At 29.7% G+C, this 18,881-nt stretch overlaps 4 protein-coding genes across 4 annotated transcripts; 3 read left to right on the forward strand and 1 right to left on the reverse strand.

Annotated features, from left to right (window-relative positions):
• Positions 1–1,648: 1,648 nt before the first annotated feature.
• LOC129913704 (uncharacterized) lies at positions 1,649–2,560 on the reverse strand. Its single transcript, XM_055992506.1, has 2 exons — positions 2,035–2,560; positions 1,649–1,971 (listed from the first exon to the last, which is right to left on the reverse strand). The coding sequence occupies exons 1-2, from the start codon at positions 2,558–2,560 to the stop codon at positions 1,649–1,651; spliced, it is 849 nt and encodes a 282-aa protein (XP_055848481.1).
• A 4,647-nt stretch (positions 2,561–7,207) lies between these two features.
• On the forward strand, positions 7,208–7,732 carry LOC129915986 (protein apnoia). Its single transcript, XM_055995736.1, has 3 exons — positions 7,208–7,325; positions 7,391–7,524; positions 7,589–7,732. Exons 1-3 carry the CDS (start codon positions 7,208–7,210, stop codon positions 7,730–7,732), a joined length of 396 nt encoding a protein of 131 aa, XP_055851711.1.
• Positions 7,733–12,286: 4,554 nt separating this feature from the next.
• LOC129913706 (uncharacterized) lies at positions 12,287–13,273 on the forward strand. The gene is made up of 2 exons (XM_055992507.1): positions 12,287–12,914; positions 12,975–13,273. The coding sequence occupies exons 1-2, from the start codon at positions 12,287–12,289 to the stop codon at positions 13,271–13,273; spliced, it is 927 nt and encodes a 308-aa protein (XP_055848482.1).
• Positions 13,274–17,255: 3,982 nt separating this feature from the next.
• LOC129913707 (wnt inhibitor of Dorsal protein) lies at positions 17,256–18,279 on the forward strand. Its single transcript, XM_055992508.1, has 2 exons — positions 17,256–17,351; positions 17,419–18,279. Exons 1-2 carry the CDS (start codon positions 17,256–17,258, stop codon positions 18,277–18,279), a joined length of 957 nt encoding a protein of 318 aa, XP_055848483.1.
• Positions 18,280–18,881: the final 602 nt, after the last annotated feature.

Below are 18,881 nucleotides of genomic sequence, written 5' to 3' on the forward strand. Positions count from 1 at the left end.
GCCCAATTTATTCATATTCCATTTAATTTAAAGTCGCCATTTAAACCGGCAATCTTTAAATTTTTTATGTGATTTGATAAATTGGGCCTTAGGGTGTTAACGTAGGATATCTTATAACAATATTTTTTTTTTAATTAAAAAATTAATATTACTTATAAGTTTTAAATTTGAATTCCAATTAAGTTAAATTAGTAAAAGCATTCGTATAAAATCATTTTATTGAATATTTCAAATTAAACCTGTAGCTTCATGGAAAGTCTGAAATTAAAATTAGAAAAATAATAATAATAATTATAATACTAAAATTATTCTTAAAAACAAAATTATTAAAAATAAGCGTTTATCTAAAATACATCACTCTAATTTGTTTTATCATTAGCGTTAGAGCCATTTTCGATACTATAACAATAGGAGGTCTCCGTTCTAAGTAAGGTTTTAAACAACAACAAGAAAACCCTAATTTAAAAATTCCAAAAAAATTATCGCTACTAAATCGCAATTGAAATATAGATTTGTTGATGTTTTTGATGATCCGTTAAATACCACTCTAAGTTTTGTTGAACTGCTTTACCCAGTAGTCACTTTAATTTTGCCCACTGAAATAAGAAAATCTTCAATTAGGAAATCATGTAGCAAATCAACATGCGTCGTTATAAGCTAGTTTTATATTTTGAGGCATCTTGCAATAATTTATGTCAGTTAATTCACTGCGTTTAAGTGTAGTTATTGATGTATCGATCACAAAAAACTTTAATTCGAGTAAGCCGGCAACCGACCTTTTTACTCAGGTCAATTCTCCATTTCTGATACTTCGAGAGGCTCGTAAGTCGTGATAAGGTGAAGCTTCAAACATAGCTTTTCGTTTATAAAGTTCATCTGGGAACTTGAATCGAGCATTGCTTTTGCTTTTACAGGTAAAAGTATTTATCCGCATGACAAAAACAACAATAATTTAATTAGTAAGTGAGAAGTATAACTTCGATCGCGTGTGCATGTGAACAGGCACCTTATATTTTTTCTAAAAACTTATATTTTAAAAAAATTGCCGAAAAATATAACACACATTAAAGAAACAAATATTTTCCCTTCTAGAACTTCTACGACAACTGATTCGATACTGGGCTTCATTATCATAGTACAAGTTTATTTTTCTGTTGCCTCAAGATAGTCATTCATTATAATTAAATCAAAATCATTTGACATTGACTCCAAACAAAATAAAATAAATTCATATTCGTCACTCAGGATGTTTACCCTTTTATAGTCCTTTTTTCCAAAACACGCTCAAACCAAGGACGATGAAGTCCTATTCGGCCAAATAAAAAACAAATATGTTGTATCTTTGCTCACAAGGAGGCTGAAAATTGTATTTTATCAGATTAAAGATTAAAACCCATGGTAATGATTAATGATGGCTGATACAAATCTCTTTTAACCTTCATTATTGATTTCTATACTCCACTTCAGACATTAAAAACTAATCAAAAATCAAAAAATATACAATGCTCTCACTATTTCTTTCATGATTTTCAAGTAAAACAAAAGAGTTGTTGTACAAACTTTTTATTAAACAATTTTTTTTTTCATCCGACAAAAGGAAATTTTTAATTTAATCACAAAACTTGACATAGTAAAGATGATTCAATTTCTAGTGAAATCCTCCATGCGCAGAATACGTAACCTGCTGTGCTTCATTATTATCACTGTTCATAACATGCGTCCTTGCTGCATAAAGAAGTGCAGCCAAAAACGCACTATTATTCATAATTGTTGACATAAATGTTGCCATTTTTATGGCTGGTAAAATAAATGGCAAAAATGATCCCAAAAGTACTGCTGGCATCACCATAACCGGAACTGCCATTTGAATCATTAAATCCTTGTAGGAATGTTTACTTTTATTTTTATTCTTCCTTTTGATTTTCTTCCTATCGCCTTTTGAACGTCCCGAAACGATGTCTTGAAGGTGTCCTATAAGAAATCAAATAAAAAATATTCACATAAATTAATTTAATTGTTTTTAATTAAACTCACTTCGTTTATTCCTTTTCAAGGACACTTTAATTTTATTCTCTTTGCTCGGCACAATTTGCACTTTAACTCCTGGCAAAAAATGCAACTGAATATTACGATTTTTAAAAAATCTTTTAAAATTCAAAATCACTCGTTGAGTTAGCTCTCCATCGGGTATCTCCGCGATTTTACCCTCAATCAAACTTTCCATACCCAATTCTTCATCATCTCCCCCAAAAAACTGATCAAGAAAGTCTTTTGTCAGATTTCCACTGCGAGGATAATTCTGTCGTCCTTCCATTTTTTGCAATACAAAAAGTTTCGAACATCGTAGAATTGAAAACTTCGTTATGCATTCCAAAATTCGTATTGGTGTTGACGCCCGATGGTATGTAACAGTTTTTATATTTTCATAGCCGTTTTTCTTTGTACTGCTTGTGTCGCCATCTATGGTTAAATTTAGAGAATCCTCGTCGACTATTCGTTGGTTTGTGGGTGCAATTTGAAAAATCACGTAAAAACAAAATAATATCGTAGCCGATCGCATTTTAATCGATCTTCTTGTGAAACGCACCAATCAGTAGTAGAGGAAGCCAATGAACTTGTTCGTCTCAAGTCCAGATTCAGACTGTATGGCGAATTTTTATCTAGCGACAGCAAGATTCAAGGATGGTGTTCTTTCAAGATCGCTGTTCAAAGTGGAGGAGCGCGTTTGTGTGGTTTTCTTGTTCTTATTTCTATTGGAAGTCTATAGTGGTTGGAGTCGTAAAAATGTAGGTTGCAGTTATGGAAAGTTGTGGGTTTGTAAGTCGAGTTTGGAATTAGATAATGGAAGAGATGAACAACATTTCTTGAGGTGAAGTAAGTCATTGGAAATGAGGAGGAAATGTAAAAATAGTTTCAAATTGCAGGCAAAGATAGATACTATAAGATTTTATGATTAATGAATTGTTGAATAACATTGCCTTGCAGGGTCAAGTTTTATTGATATTGCAGAAGGCAGTAAATTTTTGTATACAAGCTTGTCTGGCGCGTGTAAAATTACATAAGATATTTTTATTTGCATGAAAGAATACTTTGAAGTTATAAGACAGTTAAAGGATTAAAAGGCTTTCATTTGACATTCAAAAGAGGAGCAAAACTTTCTTAAGTGAATGTGATATGAGTTTTTTTATAACTTGTTTGAGGAGTTAAAAACTTGATTACTCTGATTAGGCTAAGAAAAAATGAGTTTTTAACTAGATATCGAGTAGGTGATATTTGATGAAGACAAGAACTAGAATTGTGAACGCGAGCAAGAATTGTGTCCTGCTAATGAAAGTGGATCAAATGTGTACATATAACTGTTAAGAGAAAGACAGTAGGTATACGTCCCAAACGGATCCACATTGAATTCAATATCATAATATATAGCGACAAGTGTGCTATGATAGAATCAAAATTGGATAAGATACATTATTTATTGCATGAAATTTTTGTTAGATTTTAAACTTGTTTTTGAAACTTTCTCAATTTATAAAAAAAAAAAATTGATTGACATTTTTTTTTAAGATATTGGGAACATGATGATTAGGGGTGATGAAAAATTATTGAATTCTTTTTGAAAATATTTAGATCAACTATCAAATCAATTGGTTGATTGGCTGATTGGCTGATTTGATAAGATGCATGTTAAGTTATGATGTTTTATTTTATGAATAATATGCACCGGAATGAAAGTTTTGCGGTTGGCCTTGCAACTGGCAGCCAGTTTTGTTATTTTTACAATTAGTCACAAATATAGAAATTTTCATGAGAAATACATCTGCTCACTGTTATACCTCAAAATGAATGGCAGACAAAGTATTATTTTTTTCTTTTTGAAAAATATTTGAACATTTTTATAAATAGGGTTTTCCAAATGGAAATTTGGTGAAAGACCAACTATGGACACCCAGAATTGACTGTGTATTTGACAGCCAAAAAATCACTGAAAAAGTCTTATTGGTTACTATATAACCAAAACCATAATATCAAAATGCTTTTTATAACTTGTTTATTTGTATTGGTTTTGTTTGGTGTGTTGTATTTTTTTTTTATTTTTTTGTTATATTTTAAAAATAAGTGGAATTTTTGTGGCTGAAGAAATATTTTAAATTTTTTATTTTGTTTTTTTTTGTTTACTAATTATAACTGACGACAAGGGGATGAAAATATTGTTGTAGGCCGAAGTTGTTATTATAAATCTAGGCCGAATTGTAATTCATATTATGTATTTGCACGTTGTCCGCGTGCACTGTGACGTATACTTGCTTTTTTTGATTCGCTTTGTTTTTAAACGGCTAGGGTGCTTCTTATATGGTCGAAAAAATCTTTTTTTCGATTTTTTAATGGGACACCCCTCCATTATGTTCTACCATATAAGCATAGTGTATGGTATTTTTTTCCGATTTTAATATTAAAATTTAGGGGTCGCTACCATTCACTAAAGATTTAAGTAAAAAAAAAGATCAATTTCAACAAAATTTTTTTTGTTATAATACAAAGTACGTTTAAGACCCAATTTTTCAATCTTCTTATAAACAGTCAGTTAACTGTCTGTCGAATAAAGATATTAGGCTCATAAACAATCAAATAAAATCATTGAATTTTTCAATTAAGCTATTTTACAGAATAACACAAAAAAATGTCAAATTCAAAAATATTCAAAATTAAACTTCATTTTTATTCCGTTGTATTTTGATCAAAACTTCTTTCAAAACAGTTAAAGATTTAATATAAAGTACTTAATTCTGATTGCAAATTTTTAAATTTTCTGAGAAAAAAAAACAAAATTTGGTGTATTTTTCAAAACTTTGAGAACGTGTTTAAACTGGACCAAATTTTACCCAATTTATATTTAAGGCAGGAAGAACAAAATGATAGGGTGTCCCATTAAAATTTCGAAAATTGATTTTTAAGAAGCACCCTAATATTTACATATACATATTTCTATGAGCACAAATCGGGACAGTTAAAAATTAGTTGGATCGTTTTGAAAATCTCGATTTTTCAAAAAAAAAAATTGATTTTTTTAAAATGACTTTTCATAATTTTTTCCTTTTTTGAGGTCTAGATTTCTTTAACGATTTTTATAGAAAATTTTTGTTAAAATCATTTAAACGTTTACAGAAATGAAGAAAACGGTTTTATAATAGGTCCTGTTAATAACTTCTATCAAGTATTTTTAATGCTTTTATCCAGAAAATAAGAAAAACTTTTATTTTAAAACCACTGTTTTCTTGTTTTCCTTACAAAGTAATTAAAATTTTATATACAAAAATCAGGGAATTTGCAAATACGGGACAATCACGGGACAAATTTCAAAATATTTGACACTAATACGTCCCGGGTTTCTTAAATAAGAACCCGGGACAAGCTATAGAAATACGGGACAGTCCTTGTTAAACCGGGACGGATGGCCACCGTAACTAGCTATACAGCATGTTATGCATTCGTGAAAAAAAGTTAAAATAGCAATCAGACATGAGATTTCGATGAAAGAGAATGCAAAAAAGTGGGTCCTAAACCTAAACCTAACTTTAATTTTCGATGTAGTATTTTTTTTAAAGATTTCTGAGGGTGTTTTTGGAATTAATTTTGTTGGAACAAAAAAACGGTACTTCACATAAACAATTTTGAAAAAGTTAATTTTTCTCAAAAATGATATAAATAATTTTGATAAAATAAATTTAGCTATTACTTTTTAGATTACTCCCAGATTTTGTTCATTTTTCGAAAATCATTATTAAAGGTACCTCCCATAGAACCGATATTATTATTTCGGAGTTTCTCCCAAGCCGCGGTTTAGAAAAAGTGCAAATACAAAATTTTGAAATGTTTACTAAAAAAAAAACTAGTTTAGTAAAAATGCCTCTTTTCCGTAAGAGCCATTTTTTCTAAAATAAAAAAAAAACTAAAAAGCTTTGTTATAAAAGAAATAAAATTTCATACTTTGTTTGGAGGCCAAAACCATTTAACGAGATGTTTTTGTAACTTTAAACCTGATTTTGTTTGCTATAAGATTTTAATTTTTTTTTAATTTCTTAGAAAAATTCTTTTTATGTTTTATGAAAGCTTTAATTTTCAAAGCAACTTTAAACATGAGAGCACGCGCTCCTCAGTCGTGTATTTAAAAACAACTTGATTTAGTAAATTTCAATTAAATTGCATTCAGATCATATCAATTTGACAACATAATTTTTATCAGTGTACGAACAATGTTACTCATTATTTAAAAAAAATTATGATTTACTTTTACCTTTGTTCCCAAAACTTTATTGATATTGATATGCCCTAAACATAAACCAAAACCAATATCTATCGATGATTTCAATAAAATGAAAGCGAAGAGTATTTGTCAAATTTCCATTAGAAAAAGGTAAGCAAGTACTAAATAAAAAAAAATATACAAAAAAAAAAAAAATACCTTTGCGTGCGTAATAATTTATCAACATAACTATGATCACGTTTCAACGAAGAAGTAGTCAGCAACTAATGAATTTATTTTTTTTTTTATTTTAAATTTCATGAATGAATTATAAAAATTGCTTCGAACTTTTACCATTCCACAAATAGCTGCAAGACGTTTGCAAACTAAATCCGCTATGTTGACGGACTTAAATCAAAGAGTGTCTACATCGTGCAAATCCTTTTATAGCCAAAGTGAACTTCATGATTGTGTTCTTACATTTTTAGCATTTCCTCTTTTTTTTTCAAAACTCAAGCGGCTAGCCATCAGAGACAAAGTTTCTTGACTTAATATTCAAGAAACGACTTCTGGAAATTCTTTAATCCAAAGTTTAACTTCTTCTTCTACGGCATGTCAACCAAAATTGTAAAATCGAAATTTGTGACACTGATTTGCAGCTATCTTCGTATAGTTTGGGTCCGTTTGATACCTTCGTCGTGATGTCGTTTTCATTTTGTTGGGTGACTTAATTTTTTTTTTCGGGTGTGGATTTATTAAAAACCACCTACGCTGTGGATTTTTCATTCAATTGTTGTTCAACGGTCATCGATTAATCACCAGCCGAGTGCTTTCTGTAGACCTTTTGTCGTTTCGACTCCTTATATCGATCGTCAGTTTGGATTATAACGCTAACAGTCGTTACATTCGAAGGACTTTTTTTTTGTAAAAGGATTAACCGAAAAAATTAAATAAATAAAATTAAAAATGGCTTTAAATCAAAGATTCCTTACTGCCTTAGTGGTTGTGTGTTTTGTGGTCAACGAAGTAGTTTGTCGGCAAATTGCCGAAAGCACTGTTAATAATAGTGATTCCGATGTTAGCGGTTGGTTTTGAAATGATATTTTTTTTAGATAGTGAATAAAAGTGCTAAATTCGGTATTATTTCAGAGGGACGTACATTTGGACATCACTTTTTGAAAAGGATAAGCTTTGCAATTGTTCCTGGTGCATTTGTTGTTGGTGTGATTACAACGCTTTTGGCTGCCTTGACTGTTGTCTCAATGAAGGGTCTTGGAGTTGGTGTAAGTGAAAAATTAATTTGTTTTTATATTTCTTTATTTTATTGATTGTATAATTTTTCATTAGCTCATTTTGTTGATCCTTACCATCGGCCAACTTATGTCAAGGGCGATACCTCAGGCTCAAGCTTCTCCTCTTGCCGCACCAGTTCCGGTCATTTACTCTCATGCTCATTCTCAACAGCCCGTTTTTCTTGAAAAGGAATGGTAATAAACTCTTGACTGAAATTAGAAATTAAATCGCAGGATGATGAATGCAGCAAAACCAAAAAAATAAGAAATAACTAGATGTACATTAGTAGTTCTAAGATTTATTAAATTATTTATTTATTTATTTATTTATATTAGCGAACTTTGTTGGACTTTTTTCTTTTTCTTTTCTTTGCCGATACATTTTTTTCAAGTAAGTAGACAAAAAATTATTTTAATTTAGATAAAAAAAGGAAGGATATCACCAAGGTTATAAAAGATTATGTGGATTGCATAAGGTTTAATTTTTGGCATTCTCCAAGTACTACAAGTATAGGTACATAACGTCACGTAAAAACAATCATTAATTTGGATAAAATCATAAAAATATGGCATACAACTTTCAGGAATTGACGTTGTTTTACTGCATCCGTTTTGAGGAATTCAAAATAATTATTTTTAGAAAATTGGAAGTTATTGCGAAAAAGAATTGCAAATTTCTTCAAATTAATCTCAAAATTGAGTAAGACTTCAGATATTTCCTTGCTCAGTTTTTCAAAATGAATTAGTTCAAGTACTATTGATGAGAAAAAATAAAATTAGAGGAAAAAAAATATTGATCATACAATTTTTGGCACAGGTGGCTGGGTATTGGTTAAAGTTTTCAACTAGCAATAGTTGCAGGGTCATAAGTCCATGAGTCAAAATTCCATAATGGACTACTGTACTGACTCAATTGGGTGGATTATAAGTCCACAAATCAATTATGGGCTTACAACCCACCCAAGGGAGTCAAAAAAGTGAGCCAGAGGAGTCCCTAGTAACAAAAAGGATGTGGATTTAAGCTGCTTAAGAAATATTTATTTGTAAACAATGTGGAAACGCTCAATTTTTTTTTTCGAGAATATTTGTTTATAGTTTTTTTTTTTAAATTTCTTATAATTTTTTTTTTTTATATCTTATGATTTTTGTTTTACCTGACGCGAGTTGAGTTTTTAGAGGGGAAGTATTTCGGAAAACAAATCGGGCTAATTAATGATCACGTTGAGATCATAATCAAATAGGTAAACCCCAATTAATTGGCGAAAAACGAAGCGGAAAATTTTTCACACAAGAAAATCTATTTAATTTGCACAAGCCAAAGGCGAAGAAGATGTTTAAACAAAAAATATTTAGCTTTCATGTCTAAGGTCTTTTAAGTTTCATCAAAAAAGAAACAAAGTAACGAAATCGAAGCTTTGCAAGAATTGACATCTGAAAGTTTTGTTTGTCGCTTGTAGCGTATTCATAGACACTGTTTAAGCTGCTTTTAAGAAAAACTCGAGTTTATCCCATTTGAATTGCATTGGCTAAACTCCAGTTTAAGTTAAACAACAACTATGAATATGGCCCATTATAATCACTTTGAGGAGTCGGAGGGTGAATGTTCCTTCGACTATTTATTTTATTTTATTTTTGGCAAATTTGTATTTGTGTGAACTCCGTCAAATGGTTTCAAAATCAAACGAGTTTAAATAATCATTAAAATCTTCTTAATCTTGAAGAGGTGGTTAGAATTCTGAACTCAACTTTTAACTTTAATCGATTATTATTGTTTTGTTATTCTACCCATACTTTCAAAAAACTTATTAAAATGTTGGAGTTGGTCATTAAATGATCTGGCTGACTTCGTTAAATGCAAAATTGTATGTTTTGTATTTCTCCAAATAATCATTTTTCGTTTTAAATTTGTATGATCTCAATAAAAAAAATATTTAAAGGCTTCAGAAAAGTGAAATTTATTGATTACCATAAATTGATTGATTTTTTCGACTCCTACAAACTGTCTACCAATATCAGATACTGTAATTTTCACCATAATTTATTATTCAGAATGCATACACTGATGATATTTGTCATCGGTATGTTAATCAAAAGAATGTTTATTTCTTATTTTTGTAATAGGTCACGATTTGGGGCAGATTGACTGATCAAAAAGAACATGGTTGGATATCGAAAAGGAAGTGAGGACGTGCTTAAAATGAATGGAAATAAATACAGCCAAAAGCGATTGCGATGCTTGAGTTGTTTTGACTGTGGCCAAAAATTGTTCTTATCAGATTTTTAGTGTTCACCCATGGTTGAATTTAAAAAAAGTGTGTTTTTTTTGTTTAAAGAATTGCGAAAAGAACTGAAGGTTTAAAAAACATTCTTATGTGATAATTTTTAGAATAATATAATAAGAATAATATTCTCAATAATTTAAGTAAAAAAAAACTCAAATCATAATAACCAGAGCTTAAAAGAAGCGTATTAAATAAAAGCAACCCGGATCAGTTGAAGATTAGTGGGTTAAAATTTTGATAAGATTTTTACAGTTTTTACCCACATTTTTTTATGTTACTTATTTTAGTAACATTTCATAGAGAAATTTGTTTGTCTCAAAAAATGACCCTTACAATTCTGATACATTTTTTGTATTTCAAAATGTTCCTACTTTTAAAATTAAAAAAAAGGTTGAACCGCATCTGCCCAACCGGGATTTGGATTTTTTAAAAACATTCGTAAAATTATAATTATTTGTAAAATTGCTTATTATGTGTAAAAATTATTTTATTTATTGTAAATTTATTCATTTTGTAAAATTTGTTTTTAGATACTTTATCATAAGATTTAATCTTGTAGTATCATGTAATTTAGATTATAATAAATAAATACAAATACAAAACTATTCTCAAGTTTTTTGAAAAATCATTCTTTTTGAGAACGATTGAATGAATTTTTTTGAAATTCATATTTTTTGTAGGTATGTTTTTTTTTTATGTTTGAAATTTTTTATTCTTAAAAATAAGAAATAAGATTTTAATTTATTTTTGTAATTTTGTAAAATAAAAATACTTGGTTCTAAAAAAAATGCCTTATTGATGTATCAAAGACTTGAGATAAATTCAAAGAACCTGTTTGGCGATGTGGTGATGATTGGTCCTAGCAAAATGTGAGTATTCGAAATCGTTAGGTAATTGAAAAGTACTTTCAAACCGAGGAACCTTAGAAATTTTTTTGGACAAATTCTTGGACGAAATGTAGACATTATCTTGTAGTTCTGTTTACAGGCGACCGATCGCGATGGAGCGTCGTTTAAATTGAATACAGGATATCGATTACTTCAGTTTCGAATACATACCTACCTCAAAACTTTGATGTGATAAGTAGTTCAGTAAACGGATTTAAATCAAGGGATGAAAAACTTCTGCGAGTAGGTACTATAAAATGGTTCAATATTTATAAGCTTGATTGTTCAAAACTAATTTTGTCTAGTTTTCTGGAATAATATTTTTGAATAAGTTTTATGTATTAAATCTTGAAAAATTGCCACCATTTATTATAAAAAGCACTGTTAAATTTTTATTAAACAAAAAAAAAAAATAAAAAAAAGTTGAACCTAAATAGTTTATTCTAAAAATTCCTAATACCCCTTTAATACGTTTTCCCTTTTTATCAAATAAATGTAACACGATTGAGTACAAACAATTTTTAATATAAAAAAAAAAAATCAACACACTTTTTATATCAATAAACTTACATTTTCCAAGAAAATTCGCTTCGCACCCATTTAGCTTAATTGATTAGTCAAAGTTGCCTTTTTCTACCAATAACACATCAATCTCATCTAGATTTGTCTGGATCTGGACTCGATATCAATATTGGTCATGTTCTACATGCATATACACAACACGCTCCAAGTAATCAAACACAATTCTACTCTGATCCATTAGCACTATTCCCCTTTTAGTTTTTTTTTCTTTCAATCCAGAGAAGGACTTCAATTGAATTACAAAAGAAGAAAAAAAAAATCCAATTACAGATTGATCTAGATATCCCATTAAAATTAAGTAGAACAAGAAAACAAACGTTTGCGCTCGATTGAATCTGAAATCAGTTTTCCCATCATCTTGTGTGCGCCCGACTATGCCGCGTACTAGTCCAGATTCTATTTTTTTTTATTTTTTCCTTCCAGATGGTAGCTCCCTGTATAGGTTAAACAAATCATGTTCCAGTCCAGGTGGTGGAGAAGATGCATCATCTCTTATTAAAAACCAAGCAAGCAACTTCTCCTACATTGTGGTGGGATCAAGTTTTGTAAGAGGTTTGCAAACATGTTTGTGGGACAAGTTTTCGCTCTTCAAACGACCAATAAATAATATTCCCGACACATCCGCAAAATGTGGGATACGATTTCGCTATAGACCATAACTGTTACAACCATTCGATACTACCATTTGAATCTTACCATCATCAGAACAAATGAATGAAGACGCTAGCTAAGAATTGGTATAGAAAACAAAAATTTCCTTTCCTTCTTTGGCTGGAATTTCTGGATTTCTTTGAAATTCTATCGAAGCTACGGCATCGGTTCCAGCCATATAGAACTCGACTTTAGTTAATAAAATCCCAAGTGGCTGAAGATTTTCAGCATTTAGCAGATATCCATTCAAGTATCAAGTCACGTAGTAGAGTGTTGTTACTCCAGAAGAAAATTGGCAGTGCGGTGTAAAGTTTTTGATCTTTAAGACAACGCCAAGTGAAATGACTTAAAATGAAGTTGGTTCTATTTAGTGTTTTCATAACTTTAAGTTCAGTTTTGGCAATAGAATTAGAAAAAGAGTCTGCGGACATAATTATTGATCAAAGTACAAATGATGGTGAAGTTAATTTAAGTGTTTCGGAAAGTGTGGGCGAAGAAGTCAATTCAGGGGATCAGGAAGATGGTCGAAGTATTGATGAAACGATTTATGCTCATCATGAGAATCAGCATAAAGTCTTTGAGAAAAAGGCTAAACCTTTAAGGAACATCTTCTTGGGGATATACAAAAACTACAAGAGTACATATTTGGGAAATAGGACTTCTTCGCAATATCGGGAATTGCTGAAAGATCGTCACGCGGTGGCAACAACAACTACCGAAGAGACTCCAACGACAGTTGAAAGCAGCCAAAAGCTTCGCAAGAAGAAAAAGAAAAGGCGCAAGAATAAGAAGAAGCGAGCTGGAGCCACTTCTGGTGAGGATCCTTTAATCTACAGTCATGATGAGGAATATCGATATAATTTCGGAACTGGAGTCAATATGAGTTTGGACATGAAAAACGATCTTGTGAGTTTGAATCTTAACGAGGAATGCTTGAAGGATATTTTATTAGGACGATGGAATGAACCTGCAGTTGAAGGTAATTATTACAACCCACATTTCAAATATCATTTGGCTTAAACTAACATTTTTCTTTCAGGTCGTGGTAAAAAATATGAAATGGTTTCAAAAATTCTTCCTCTATTCATAATTCCCTTTCTCATACAATCGGCAATTATTCCATTTTTGGTAACCAAATTGAAATTGTTGCTGATTAAATCGATTTTGGTTGGCAAATTGGCAATATTCCTTTTAGTGATTTCAGCACTAAAAAATAATAGTAAAAATGCACCTACTTATGAGGTAGCTCCATCGTATTGGGCAGGAGAACCGAGTAGACGATCGGAAGCATATAATGGATATCGTGTTGAAGGGAGACCGAGTACTTTAATTAACTAAAACAAATAACAAACTTATCTTGGGACAAAAAATTCTAAGTGCAATAATGACTTAAAAAATGTGAACTTCAAAGTGGCAATAAATTTAAAATAATCTATAAATTGTGTTTGAATATTTTTTAAAAATTTTTAAGAAAAAGAATCAAGCAACAAATCAAAACTTTAAAACAATTAATCAAGGTATTCATTTTATAGAGTGTACTAAAATTGGAATGGATGCATTATTTTATATAGGTAGAGACATTATATCCTTTAAAACAATCCTTTTGGCATTTCGTAGAAAGATTTCCGAAGATTGAAGGGAGATGGAAGTAATCAAAACTGAAATATTTGTTTTGGTAAAATCATAGACATATCGTAGTTATATGATTTTTGATATTTTTTTTAAATTCTTAAACCAAGATAATTACTTTAGAAAGAGGCTGCAAGAAACGAAACCCATTATTTTTTCTACGACTTACATATACATAAATGAGGCATTCAGAATAATAATGGGTCAAGTCCATTTAAAATTAATGCATTATTTTGAGCTTTGAGTAGCTTTTTCTCAAGAAGTAAAGGATGTTTTGAAGCAAATGTTTCACAGATCAATAGCTCTATAAATCCAGACTATCATTTTATTTGACATAAAACTATACTTTTAATTTTTAAGACCTTAAAACATCTAACGTATAGAAAAGTGCACTTAACCCATTTTATTATTCTAAACACCTTATATATATTTCAATAACGATATCTTTAAAATGACAAGTTACATAAAAATTAATGATACATATAAATTTTTGTAAGAACTTTTAGTAATTGATTAATTCTGTGATAGGTGAAATGGTAACGGAGTTACGAATAACAGAGTTACGCGCGACAGAGTTACGGCCGTCAAAGTTACGAGAAACCGAAGTTACGAAAAACTAGAGTTACGAATTCTAAAGTTATGTTAAGCTATGACATGTGATTTTTGGGTTGGCAACAATTGCGAGGAACGATATGGAATTATGGAAACATAAATAAGAGAATATCGATACGTTGGTGCAATATTAGTTGGACAAATAAGAAGTTAATTTCAATTATGTCCCCCAAACTTACATAAATATACTAATGTTTTTTTTTCTATTTCAATGTTTTTGCGGTCTTCTCACAAAAACAAAACCATATATGTATATCTATACCTATCCAATCAAAATTTTACAAGATTAAATAACACCCATTTTCGATTTACTCATTTAGTTCTGACCAATGAGAAAAATGTTAATCTCTTGTTTGTATTTCCATAATTCCATATCGTTCCTCGCAATTGTTGCCAACCCAAAAATCACATGTCATAGCTTAACATAACTTTAGAATTCGTAACTCTAGTTTTTCGTCACTTCGGTTTCGCGTAACTTTGACGGCCGTAACTCTGTCGCCCGTAACTCTGATATTCGTAACTTCGTCGGCTTCCCCATGTTTTTTAATCTTTGTTTTAAAACATAGTTGGAAATAGTATAACGCTAAAATGGTCTAAAAGTGTGTTTATAAGTTTTTTTTTTTACTATTTTAATGCTATGATAGTTTTTCTCAAAAACGGCTATAAAAAATAAAAAATATACAAATAAGGTCGTACTTTTAAAATTACTTGATTCTTGATTTCGTAAAATAATTTCAAAACAATAGTTTTATATTTAAAAAAAAAAGGTTTCAATTTTTGTTTTTTTTTTAATCCAATAATTCAATTTAATTGAACCTTTGTTTTTATGTGTCAGTTAATATTTTCTTTTAAGGGCCAATTTTTCAATAGTCAGTTAAACAGTCAGTTAGTACTTATTCCCCAGATAGGGAAAAAAATCAATTTTTCAACAGTCCGATACAGCTTATTCCTTTGATAAAACATTTAATAGAGGAATAAAAGTATCTGCTTCTTCCAGAGACAAATAAAATTTATTCTAAGGAATAATCTGAACAAAAATATTGTGTCAGTTGTCAAAGCTGTTTTGAAGAAAATATTGATAAAATGGATTTCTTTGGTATTATAAATATAAAGATGCTATTTTTTCACAAATTTGAGGACCAACACATTTAAAAAATACAAGGGAACACAAGAAAAAAAAATGACGTCTAGTTTTGAATATTTTTGAATTTGACATTTTTTTTGTTATTCTGTAGAATAGAGTTTTCTTGATTGAAAAATAAAATTTTGTTATCTGGTTGTTTATGAGCGTAATATGAGCTGTTATAAAAGATAGTTATGTACTTGATTCTTGATTTCGTAAAATAATTTCAAAAACATAATTTTTTCAATTTTTGTTCTTTTTTTTTAATCCGATAATTCCATTTTATTGAAATTTTGTTCTTATGTGTCAGTTAATATTTTCTTTTAAGGGCAAATTTTTCAATAGTCAGTTAAACAGTCAGTTAGTACTTATTCCTAAGGATGGAGAAAAAATCAATTTTTCAACAGGCAGATATAGCTTATTCCTAAGAATAAAACTATCTGCTTCTTTCAGAGACGAATAAAAATTATTGTAAGGAATAATCTCAAAAAAATATTGTGTCAGTTGTCAAAGCTGTTTTGAAAGAATTTTGAAAAAAATACAGTGGAATACAAGGAAACAAAAACAATCATGAATAAAAATGACGTTTAATTTTAAATGTTTTTGAATTTGACAATTTTTGTTTGTTATTCTGTAGAATAAATTATTCTTGATTGAAAAATTCAATGTTTTTATCTGATTGTTTATGAGCCTAATAACTTTATTCGTCGAACAGTTAACTGACTGTTTATTAGAAGATTGAAAAATCGGCTCTAAGTGGCATAAAAATTCTTTTTTTGATCTTTTTTTTTTATAAAAAAAAAAAAACTATTTTCAACAAAAAATTTCTTTGTTTTACAAAAAATTAAGGCATACTTCGTCTTGATGAGGTCGAAACCATTTAAGAAGATGGTTTTGTTACTTTAAACCAAATTTTTGAGTTTGTTTTTATTTTTTAAATTTCTTAAAAAAAGTTTTGTACCTCTGAACTTTTAAAAAGCTTTTACATTCCAAGCAACTTTTAATATAAGAGCTAGTACTTGCGACCCATTTGTGCATTTTATTTATAAAAACAATCATCATAATCAATTTTTTTTAAAACCAGACTACAAGATTTTCATATAAAAATCATAAAGCCCTGATTTTTCAATCGTCAGTTAGACTATCAGCAAAATAAATGTCAATATAAAAAAAATATTCCTAGGAATAAGCCCTAACTGAGGTTTATCAGACTATTGAAAAATTGGCCCTTAATAATATTTATGTTCTATGTTAAATCAGAAAGTTATATATTATTTCTAAATCTAGAAATTTTTGCAATGTACATACAACATATAGGATTTTTATATTCATAATAATGATTTGAATGTATGTGTGTAATTGAGGAAATGACATAACGCTAAAATATTCCCTAAAAATGAGTAGTTCAGGAGCAACAGTTTCTTAATTAATATTATTTTTGAAAAACCCACCCATGGAATATCTCAATAAAATACTTTTGAATGAAATATGCAGATTGCCTGCAAAAAAGGGAAAAACCAAATTATATTTTCATATACCTGCGGTATATTTCATTCATATTTTCCATAACTAAGTCTTGTGAATGAAGTGACGTGGTATATTATTTGCCAAAGTTTTTTTTATTACCTGTAATATAAGGTCATAAAACTTTGTTGATAAATATTGACAAATACATATTTTTTGTGAATAAGGAGGATCATCTCCAGAATTAAGTCATTATTGTACCTATGACCTAAAAAATTTCATTCAAAAATATATTTTTTACCTGTTTTAAACAGAACAACCCTAATTTTTTTAACGAGTAAAAATATGAAACATTTTTGGTATAAATAGTCAAGGGTTCAGAAAAAACCATACAGATTGAATTGGTTATCCGAGCTTAAAGAACATACCTGTTTAAAAATAATGTTGACGCTTGTTTTAAAAATTACGAACATGAATATCAAATTTGTAACCATGGCATTATTTTTGACTTGCATTATTACTTCTGTCAGTAGCATTCGAAATCCTGGAGATGTCTTAGCAACGCACAATGGACTGATTCACAAAATTGTAAGTTTTCTTAATTTTTTAATTTAATAAATAGATAATGTTAGTAATTTCAATTTTTCTCCTTTAGCAGCTGAAATCAACATTTCCATTAAAGGAAACCATGGGACCTAGTCTAGAACTAGCCCTCGCAAGTTGTCAAGAAGGCTTTAAATGGGATCGATGGAACTGCCCCAGTACGGATTTTCTATCAAAACGAAACTCAAAACATTTGGATCGGGAAAGTGCTTACGTTGTTACAATAACGACAGCTGCTCTTCTCTACACCATAACCAAGAATTGTTCTTCCGGCGGAATTCCAGGATGTGGATGTGCAGAAGATACAAATAATCAATTTGCTAAATGTTCCGATGATACCGACTATGCTGAGCAAGTAGTTGGAACAATTTTGAACAACTCACAGGAAGACAGTTTAGACGTTCAAGCTTATGCTGTGTTACACAATAATAGAGCAGCAAAAATTGCAGTTCGACAGTCAATGCGACGGTATTGCCGCTGCGAAGACGATTTGCTTGCATGCAATGAAAATAAGTGTTGGCATTCACTTAGACCTTTTGCTGACATAGCGAATAAAGTGAGAAAAATGTATGACAATGCGTTAGTAGTAAATGCTGACAATTCAGGAACTGTCAACTGGAAACACATCCCGGAGGATGTTTTGGTTTATGTTGATGACTCTCCAAATTACTGTAATATTAATGCTATTCCTGGATGGACCGGAATGCGTGGGCGACAGTGTTCCAGAGAAAAAGGTAGACATGTCAGCGCACAGGAGAAACAATCTTGCCGAAATCTTTGTCGATCCTGCGGACTTAGGACTCGTGGACAAGCAGTGGTAGTGAAAAAACGTTGTAATTGCAGGTTTTCATGGTGTTGCGAAGTCAAGTGCGAGATATGTGTCAGTGTAGAAAAGCAACATTATTGTGATTAAATTATTAAACTTAAGGATTCATTTTTGTTATTAATTAGTATTTTATTATGTATAAAAATAAAACTTTTTTATTGCCTTAAATTTTTAACTATTTGTATTTCATTTCTATTTTTACTGTTGTGATTATTATCAAGTTTCTGCATTGGTTTAGTGTTAATCTTAGCAGTAAATTTTGCAATAAATAATACACAGTTAATATAGCAAACCTTAACCTTTGGTAATCTTAATTTTAAGTGTTTTGCTAAGTCCACCACTTCTCTGGGGAAATATTTTTTTCCAAACTTTGAAATAAAACAAACATGAAATGAATCAAAAGAAATGGTTCTTATCTTTATTTAATCATTTATTTATTTATTATTTTTATAATAGAATTTAGTTGAAACTAAAATTGTTTGTCTTTTTTTTTATTTTTTGTTTATTTATCATTGTAATTCTTTTGATTACTACTGTATTACATTACATATGGTTTAATCAACTTAATTCTTCTTGTCAATAAATTCGAATTTCACTTTAATCTACAACTTACACAGACGTCTCGATTAATAAAATGTAATATTTTTTAATCGCAAATATATATTAAATTTTTTTACCTTGATAAAAGA

Source organism: Episyrphus balteatus, chromosome 3 (genome assembly GCF_945859705.1).
Source record: "Episyrphus balteatus chromosome 3, idEpiBalt1.1, whole genome shotgun sequence".
Lineage (NCBI taxonomy): Eukaryota > Metazoa > Arthropoda > Insecta > Diptera > Syrphidae > Episyrphus > Episyrphus balteatus.